General features: G+C 41.3%; 1 protein-coding gene across 1 annotated transcript in view; it reads right to left on the bottom strand.

The window, feature by feature from the left end:
* Positions 1-10,062, bottom strand: part of LOC109927376 (NAD(P) transhydrogenase, mitochondrial) — a 171,910-nt gene that overhangs the window by 88,425 nt on the left and 73,423 nt on the right. The window contains exons 12-14 of the mRNA XM_020527372.2: positions 7,757-7,867; positions 4,145-4,290; positions 1,473-1,668 (exon numbers count right to left, since the gene is read on the bottom strand). Of these exons, the coding sequence (XP_020382961.2) occupies positions 1,473-1,668; positions 4,145-4,290; positions 7,757-7,867 (453 nt within the window). The remainder of the gene's footprint in view (positions 1-1,472; positions 1,669-4,144; positions 4,291-7,756; positions 7,868-10,062) is intronic.

The following is a 10,062-nucleotide window of genomic DNA, read 5'->3' as shown; positions in this document are numbered from 1 at the left end:
GCTGTGTTCATCCAGCCCTGCACCTTGTTGTCTCGGATTCTCCAGCATCTGCAGTTCCTACTATCTCAGCTGATAAGTAGTCTATATTATCACATCTGATTCACTGTGTTGGTTTTAAATAAAAATTCAGCTTTTCTACAGTTTTTCTGACAGTTCAGCCTATTACTACTTGAGTTACAAGGCTTTATGTAAACAACCACACACATGTCTTCAGCCTAAAAACAAACACTTTAAAAAAAACGTCACCTCTCTTAATCATTAGGTCTTCACCAAGTTTCACATGTTTTCTCCTTCTCATTTCATTCTAATTTAATCTCATGTAACTTCATTTCAGCTAATCCAGCAAATTTTAGAGTCTATAGCTGTGAGGCTGGAAAAGCACAACAGGTCAGACTGCATCAGAGGAGCAGGAAAGTCAATGTTTGGGGCCAAAACCTTTTGTCATATCCTGACAAAGGGTTTTGGAACTTTGACTTTCCTACTCCTCCAATGCTGTCTGACTTGCTGTGCTTTTCCATTCTCACACCTATAGACTTTGGCTTCCAGCATCTGCAGTCCTTATTGTCTCCAACAAATTTTAGATTCATTTCGACAGGTCCCATGAGCTGCCCCCAGTGGTAAAACGTACCATCATGTCCCACTAGCCAGACCCCACCTGCCTCAAGTGAAGAAACCCTTGATTTAGAAGGCGCCTATCCACCATCTACCTCAATGGACGCTGGAGTTTCGAGTCTTTGCTCAGCACGTGAATGGAACCCATTGTCTTCGGTAAACAAACAAATCCATCAAAATGAAAGAAGACGCCGACTCTTCAAATTTTTGAGGACCATCATGTGCATGCGACAGATAAAAAACTTGCAGCTGGTCAATGACACATGCTGGTCAGTGTGATCAACGTGAAATTGGATCGACTGAACATTGATATAGCATCCCTGCAAGAGACCAGGCTCGCCCAGAGAGGATTTTGGAAAGAAAAACATTGTACATTCACCTGGCAGGGGGAGAGCTCAGGGCAAAACATGAATTAGGCAAAGAATTGGCTTTGCTGTAAAGAATTCCCTACTGTCAAAGATAGAACTACTACCCCCCAACCAGCCCCCCTTCCTGCCCCCATCACAGAAGGTGTTGTGGGGCTGTGGGGTTAGCTACCATCAGTTCTGCGAAAGGGTCACTGGACCCGAAATGCTAACTCTGATTTCTTTTCACAGATGCTGCCAGATCTGCTGAGCTTTTCCAGCAACTTCTGTTTTTGTTTCCGTACCTGGTTCGATTCAGTAACAACAAAAGCCCAATGACTGAGTGACTATGAGCATGTTCATCGTTGCTCACTAATTCTCTGTGGTACTGAACATCCTGAATATAGTATCACTCGCCTGTTCATTCCTTCTTTCTCATTCCTCGAAATAGTATTATTCAATTTTAAAGCAGTAAGAGGAAAATAAAATCCCCAACCCAGCCAAGTAAGTACTCACCAAGAGTGCCACCAACAGCCATCGCACCTGACATCTGCGCCAATAGTTCAGGAGAAGGTTTAAGGCCTCCCAGAGTAGCAGCAATTCCTCCAGCTACACCAATCATTCCCAAAGCATTGCCAAGACGAGCAGTATTTTGAGTGGACAGCCCAGCCAAAGCTCCGACACAGCACAAGCCTGATCCAAGATACATCATCTGATGAACAATAAAAATACGCATTACCAGTCTAATTTGTACAGTTATGTGGAAAAAGGTATGCAATTATCTAATTCCTCGCACATCCTCTGAATGGCCCAGAGCATCTCTCTGCCAAAAAGATACTTGTGAAGTGTCACCTTTCTTTCATTTGCAACACTAAACTAATACGTATATGCAGAGTCCCAGAAATAATAAGGACACCAAATACTTGTTAATCATAAAATAGGGTCAGATTGTTTCAAGAGTTATCATGCTAATACTTCGTAAAATATATCTGTTTCAAGACTTTTCAAGTAAATCTATTAAGGTAACACTTGTAAGTCATGAAATAATTTCTCTCAATGTCAACGCATTTAACTAGATTCAAGATACTAACAGGAAAAGACAGGGTAGACTAAGATAGACTATTTACATTGGTTGGGGATTCTGGAACTCGGGGCATAGTCTGAGAAGTCAGGCCAGACCATTCAGGAGAGATGTTAGGAAGCACTTCTATACACAAAGGGTGATAGACATTTGGAACTCTCTTCCACAATGGCAGTGGTTGCTGGATCAGCTGTTAATTTTAAATCTGACATTGATCATTTTTTGTTAAGTAAAGGGATATATGGAGTTAGGCCACAGGTTAGTCATGATGTCACTGAATGGTGCAACAGGCTTCAGGGGCTGAATGGCCTACTCCTGTTCCTATGTTCCTATCTATTAACCTACCTGGAACAGAACACATCCTCTATTCCATATGCTGCAGCAAATTAGGAATGGAAAATCTCAACCAGTTTTTCATGCACTTGTGTCATTTTCTGTACACTTTAGTGCTACATCATTTTCCTGCAGTCACAAAGAACTTACTGCGCAGAGAATGGAAGTACAAGTTCAAGTGCAAATTCAACCCATGGCTTAAAGAGCAATCAGGAATAAGCCAGCAACAGAACCAGCAGCACAGGAATATAATAATACTATTTAATTTAATATTTCTTAGGTAACAGCCCTAAAGCTACTGTTGAGTTGTGCTGAGTCCGCTTACTCTTTGTCATAATTACAAAATTTACCAGAACCGTATATTCTCCCTCCTTTGTTCCTTCCAATACGAAAGACGATGATTTTAGCCTATTGTGATTTTTTGGTGCCTGGGAGGTGGGGCTCACTGGCAAAACCAGTTTTTGTTGCCCATCCCTCATTGTCCTTGAAATGAGTGGCTTGCTCAGCTAATTCAAAGGGCAGTTAAGAGTCAACAAGGTGCAGGGCTGGATGAACACAGCAGGCCAAGCAGCATCATAGGAGCAGAGAGACCTGCTGTGTTCATCCAGCCCTGCACCTTGTTGTCCCGGATTCTCCAGCATCTGCAGTTCCTACTATCTCTGATGCAGTTAAGAGTCAACCACTTTCTTGTGGGTCTGGAGTCAGAGGTCAGCCAAATCAGGTAAGGACAACAGATTTTGTCCCTACAGGGCATTAGTGAGCCAGATGGGTTCCAAATTTTACTGAATTCAAATTTCACCATCTGCCACGATGGGATTTGAACCCTTGATCCCAGAACATTAGCCTGGGTCTCTGGATTTATAGTCTACCATTAGTATCACGATATCACTGCATGTTTCCTGGAATGTAACTTCACATGTCTTTTACTGTATCCCTGAATATATGTACCAGAGGAGGGAGCTGAGTGCTGCAGTGTCTTTTTCAGCTGAGGCCTGGTTGCACATTATGAGTGACGAAATGGATGTGCTTACTGTCTGATGGCTTGCTGCTTCGCTGCTGGATAAACGCTAATTTAGAAAAACCCAGCTCGATATCAGGATTTAAGACAAATTCAAATTAGCAGATTCAAATTTTATAAGTGGTTCATGTTTCTATGAGGTGCAACTAAATGACCTAGGAAAAGGAAATGCTTGAACACTGCAGTTCTACAATATCAATCATCATTCCCAAAGATGTCACCCCCACCACATGGAATCATCCTTCCACCATTCTTGCCATTGAGTACGGGTTATGTCCCCTTCTTTTCAAATGCTGAAATTTTTGCAAATGTCTCATCCTCCATCGCTTTCTTTAAACTGCATCACTGGCTCAGATGGCAAGAAAGTGTTCCAGCCTCTTAAATATCTGAAATAGTCCAGGTACAGTGGATTAAGGCAGCTGTTCTGCATGCAGCAGACAACAGTGGGTTGACCATTCATTTGAAGGCTGAGATTGATAGATTTCTGTTGATCAAATGCCACTAAGGGGTATGAGGCAAAGCTGAATTAGATTAGTCATTATCATGAAACAGGCTAAATGGCCTACACCTATTCATTTAACTGCAAGTACTTGTTGCTGATATTAAGTATTACGTGATACTATTATCACTCACTCTCAACATTGTAAGATATAGTTGACAAATCTTTGCAAACAATGGCACACAAACAAAAAAAACAAGTGAAGTAAACCTTGTTTTGAGTAGCAGATTTACACATGCAGTTCACATAAGTCTCACCTGTTCAATAGGATAATTATTGGTCAGAGCAACTGCATAACCTCCAACAAAAGCCATACCAGGGAGCAGATACAGGTAATTATATTCTGGGGGATCAGTGGGTCGTTTAAACATATCCAGCATCTTCTTAGTAACTAAGAAACCACCTAAAGTGAACAACAGCAGAAAAATATCAAAGAACGGAAATTAAATTGTGTCTAATGTAATAAACATAGCCTGACACCAATAAAATTGCATAAGTCTATTATGAAATCAGCTACAGAACTAGCAGGCAATAAAAGTCATGAATTTCAACGTATAACCCCAGATACCAAGTTTAAAACATTTGTTAAATTACTGTCGCAGAAGTTTTATATCTGCACATTCTTCTCATTCTCACCACTTGATCTACCATTGTCACAGCCTTTGTGTCAAATCTTTTCATTATTATTTGCTGCGTTCACTTTTGTAAATGACAGGCTGATATAATGAACAGACACATGACAGATGCAATTTAATGCAGAGAAGAATTAGCAAAGGCAATACAAATTGAATGATACAATTTCAAGGGACTACAAAAAATGAGAGGCCAGGCCATGTACGCGCATAAGTCTTTGAAGTTGGCAAAACAAGGAGTCTGTTAAAAAAAAAGGAACTTTTGCTTTATTCATAAAATAATTAATAATATTATTAATAACAAAATAATAAAGCTATGCTTTCCATACACTTCTTATAATAAAGTGTAAAAGCAGGAAACTACAGGTCAGTTAGCTTAAAATCTGTCATAGGGGAAGTGTTAGAAGTGTTACTATTAAAGACGTTGTAACAGGGCGCTTGAATAAATTCAAAGTGATCAGGCAGAGTCAACGTGGTTTTGTGAAAGGGAAATCTTGTTTGAACAATCTATTAAAGAGTTCTTTGAGATGATACCACATGATTTAAATACAGAACTGGTGGATATGCTACTTTTACTTTTCCAGGACGCATTTGCTACTGTGCCACATCAAAGGTTATTATGGAAAATAAAAGCTCATGGTGGACAGGGTAGTATTTTGGCATAGAGAGAAGATTGGTTATCTAACCAGAAGTATAAATGGGTCTTTTCAAGTTGGCAAACTGTAATGAGTAGTGTTCTAAAGAACTTGTGTTGGGACCTCAACTGTTTACAATTTATACAATGATTTAAATGAAGAGATCAAAGGTATTTGCAGATAGGTACAACAGATATGACAGCAAGTTATGAAGAAGAAATAAGGAGGCTATAAAATGATATTGATAGGTTAACTGAGTTGAAAAAGTTCTGGCAAATACTGTATTCTACAGGAAAATGTCCACTTTGACAGAAAGAATTTAAAAAAGCACATTATATAGGAGATTACTGAGTCAACACAGAGAGGTGAAACTCTTCTCTCAGAGGGTGACAAATCTATGGAATTCTTTGCTGCAGAGGGCTGCTGAGTCTGGTCATTAAATATGTTCAGGATTGTGAGTGCAGATATTTAATCAGTAAGTGAATCAAGGTTCATTGGGAAAAGGTAGGAAAATGGAGTTCAGGTTGATCATAGTCATACAGCACAGAAACAGACCCCTTTGTCCAATTTATCCTCACGAACCAGATATCCTAAACTGATCTAAGTCCCATTTGCCAGCATTTGGCCCAAATCCCTCGCAACCCTTCCTTTTCAGGTACCTATCCAGATGCTTTAAATATTGTAATTGTACTCACCTCCACCACTTCCTCTGGCAGCTCATTCTATACATGCACCACCATCTGCATGAAAAAGTTGCCCCTTAAGTCCCTTTTATATCTTTCCCCTCTCACCCTAAACCTATGCCCTCTAGTTTTGGACTCCCCTACCCCGGGAGAAAGACTTTGGCTATTCACTCTATCCATACCCCTCATGATTTTATAAACCTCTGTAACGTCACCCCTCAGCCTCTCAGGCTCCGAGGAAAAAAGCCCCAGTCTATTCAGCCTCGCCCCATAGCTCAAACCCTGCAATCCTGGCAACGTTCTTGTAAACCTTTTGTGAACCCTTTCAAGTTCAACAACATCTTTTGTAGATCAGTGGTGATCTCATTGAACAGCAGATTGGGCTTGAGGGCTGAACTGACAACTCCTGCTCTTGATTCATTGGTTTGTATGAATGGAAGACCATAAAGCATAAGAGGACAAGTAAGCCATTGGGCCCATTGGGTCTGTTCTGCCATTCAAGTTCATGGTTGTTCTGATTCTAACCTCAAGTCCACATTCCTGCCTACCCTTGTCAATCCCTCACTTAATAAGAATCTATCTTCTGCCTTAAAAACATTCAAGGACTTGGTTTCTGCCAGCTTTTAATGCAGTGTTCCAAAGACTGTGTGAACTGGAAATTGAGTGGCGAACAGCCAGGGTTCATTTATTTTGTAGCAGTCACATCTTCTGCAGGCTTTCCCTCCACCTAGACAGGATCACTGACTGAATCCTGAGGTGAGGGGGGGCGCGTTCTGTAGCGGGGTTTGGAACAAGGGTCACCTCTGAACATCTGACTATTGATCTCTGAGTATCCTTCACCTTCTCGTGACAATTTTACACTGCTGTGCCAGCACCCGCTCGCTTGTTTCACCACGTAATAGGTTAGCTGTGCACACTCCAGTAGCCGCTGAGGTGTGTGTAGGTTCACTGCTGGAGGCTGCACATAAGTGATACGATAGTGCATCTTCAGAATGTTCACTTTCCTCCAAAGGCTCACCTTGTTCCTCCCTCACCCTTCAGTGACCCATGGGAGAATGACAACATGAGTAAGTACAGGCATGGAGGAGGGGTACAAACTCAACATGGTGCATATCATTGCATTTCAGTTCATGATTATATTAATTCAGTTTAGGTGCTAATCCTGTCACCAAATCTCTGTTCCACCTCTTCTTCATTGCCAAAGTTTAATTTCCGTGCCAGTTGATCTCCAGGGCATCTTTTTCCAATTCTGAATTGTTGCTAAACATACTGTATGGCTGAGTTGGCTAAAGTCTCTGACCCTGAAAGTTGAGAATGCAAACAAGAGGTGATAAAGTGTGGAAAGCACAGCCTGGCATGAAAAACAAGGTATGACTGCAGTGTGGAGGGGAAGTTGGAGTCAATGAAAGGAGAAGCATACAATGAGACATGAGGAGTTTTCAGAAGTTTATAACCGGCAAAGCTCTTGGATGGTAGAATAGTTGTGGATAAGTTAAAGTTAATGTAAAGTGAAGCCTGGAAAAATGACAAGGAAATAGTTGGACAATTCCAGCTTAAGGGTCACAAAGGCAGGATGAGTGTTCCAAAAAGTGACGGATGGATGTAGGCAGTGTTAACAGTGGAAATGATACTGGGTTTGATACTAACTTGGGATCAAACTGTATAATGAGGTGGCAGATGCTAAACTGGCCATCAGCCAGGTAACATAATGCATCTGGGATGTGGTCGTGGCATCTTTGTTTAAGGAGAAATGAGCAGGATAGCTTCCTCTTATCAACTACTTGTGAACAGGACAATATTTGTCTTTCCATGTCTTATGATAGTTAGAAAATGTTTATCCAACATTACTTTGGGAATCATTGCCTGGGAATTTTATTTTGTTTGAATTAGATACATGGTACTCCTGAGATGAATCTTACCAGCAATATTAACTGAGGAAATAAAAGCTGCCACTAAAGCAAGAAATTCTGGAATATTCCCTGGTGTGTAATCGCCTCCCATCAGTGATAACCCGCCAACTGCAGTCAAACCTGTAATAAATATTGAGGATTAACAGATGCAAGTTTAACGTTATCATCATTTTACTCAAAGCAAACATCACAAAATCACAGAATTGTTATGGCACAGCAGGAGGTATTTCAGCACATTGTGCCTGCACTTGTTCTCTTACCTAGTGCTCATCTCCTGCCTTTTCTCCACTTCTCTCCAAGTAACCATTCAATGTCTTGTGGAATGCCTCAGTTGAACCTGCCTCCACCACATTTCCAGGCAGTGTATGCTATACCCTAACCACTTGCTGTGTGAAAAAGTTTTTTGTCACATCGTCCTTGCTTCGCTGGCACATCACTTTTAAAATTAAGGTAAGAATTCCTTTCCTTTATCTGTCAACATTTGGAAAGCTTTATCCTATGAAACCCAACAACAGCATTCATGGATAGTAGGAACTGCAGATGCTGGAGAATCCGAGACAACAAGGTGCAGAGCTGGATGAACACAGCAGGCCAAGCAGCATCATAGGAGCAGAAAGGCTGACGTTTCGGGCCTAGACCCGGGGCCTGATTTTAATCCCTGGTCCCACTATTAATGTCAGAAGACCAGTTACCCATCTCTGCATTTCTAACATAACGCTAGGTTCAGGCTTGCAGCAGGGTTCCTGTGATCATTGATTATCCTTCCTCAAAGGGCTTTGCTCATGCAAGTGACTCAAAACGCCAGAAACACAAAAAGTTATTGTGCAAGTCACAGCTTCCCATCGACGGCATCATTGTTACAATCTGCCTGTCCATCACTGGGTGGGTGTTTTGATATCACTGCTAGCTCAAAGTTCCTATAAAACCAAGGTTGAACTTGTTGGAGGCAGCATAATGTCAGAGGCAAGTCAGTCTTTCTCCTAAAAAGGCATGTCATGCTTAGTCCAGTACTTTAATTATAGGTTACTCTTGTCTTCAATCATCCAATTTACAACATCACTTCAGACTCTCTGTTTATGCTACCCAAAATATAAGGAGAGAAAGCATCTCCTTCATCAAATCTAAGGATCAAAGGAAGGGCAATCTATTGACATATTTAAATGTTGATCCATCACTTTCCCTAGAATATATCTTTTTGTAAATTTCCTGCCTATGCAACGTTGTTCCTATTCCGACATCTACTCTTTTATTGATACAACTACACCTTCAGTTTGAAAATGTTTAAGTTTATTCTCTTGCGGGACATATGCATCACTGACTGGCCAGCATATATTGCCCAAACCCAGTGTGTGTGTCAGTGACCCAACATCCAAGTGTGTACTCGTGAGTCGTGAGGGTCACAACTCTATTTAAAACAACTGCACTTCGGGTAAAAGGAGAAAGTGGATTCTTTTTTTGTGTGGGCTGCCAGCCAGCCCACTGCCAGAAGAAATTAACACAGAACAGTTTTTATCAACTCACAAAGAGTCATGCAATTGACTGGTCAATAACTAATGTCATTGATGCTGGTAACATCCACTGCTACCATTGCAACATTCACCTGTCTGCTCTTCATCAACAATTTAGAAACTGATCTGTATTTTTTTTGTCTTTTACCTCTTTGGACTCACCTCCGATTTCTAACCTGTCTGTTAATGTATTGCACTGCTACATCCTCTCATGTTTAGTAAATTAGTAAACGCATTATTTTTGCTAATTCAAGAAAACACAGTCAAGTTGACTTCTTTTAAAATGTAAGCTCATTTGGGACAAAGAGAAGGATATCCACAAGGGAAGGGATCCTTTTAAAATAAACCTTGTTGTGACAAACCAAGGGGGATATGTGAATAACTATGGGGAGCCAGTTCACCCCTCCCCACTGAGAAGCTTAATGCCTTAGGATATCCTGTCTGGAACCATAACAAATTTGGGGGCCTCACCCAGGGACTGCTCAAGACACCTTGCTTCTGGACATCCTGGTCTCCCTCCATTCATAATCACCACCCCACAAGACCACGAACCCCCGACATAGCTCCCCTATTCCACGGTTGCTCCTCCAATGTGGGAGTTAGAGACTTGTTACACCTGCAATAGCCAAGGAGGATTCCTCCATGGTGCTATTGAGTACTAGAGGTACCAGCCTCAGATTGGGAGGGGGGGGCAGGACTCCTTCAATTGGGACTCCACGCAGGTACAAAGCCTACCAGACATTGAGTTGTTGCTTGATTGGTGCAAGGTCTGGCAGGTTTTCAGATCCTAACATTGTGCAGGTTTCT

This window comes from Rhincodon typus, chromosome 1 (genome assembly GCF_021869965.1).
Source record: "Rhincodon typus isolate 14 chromosome 1, sRhiTyp1.1, whole genome shotgun sequence".
NCBI classification, from domain to species: Eukaryota; Metazoa; Chordata; class Chondrichthyes; order Orectolobiformes; family Rhincodontidae; genus Rhincodon; species Rhincodon typus.
Note: the sequence above shows the minus strand (reverse complement) of the source record. Positions and strands in the feature narration are given on the sequence as shown.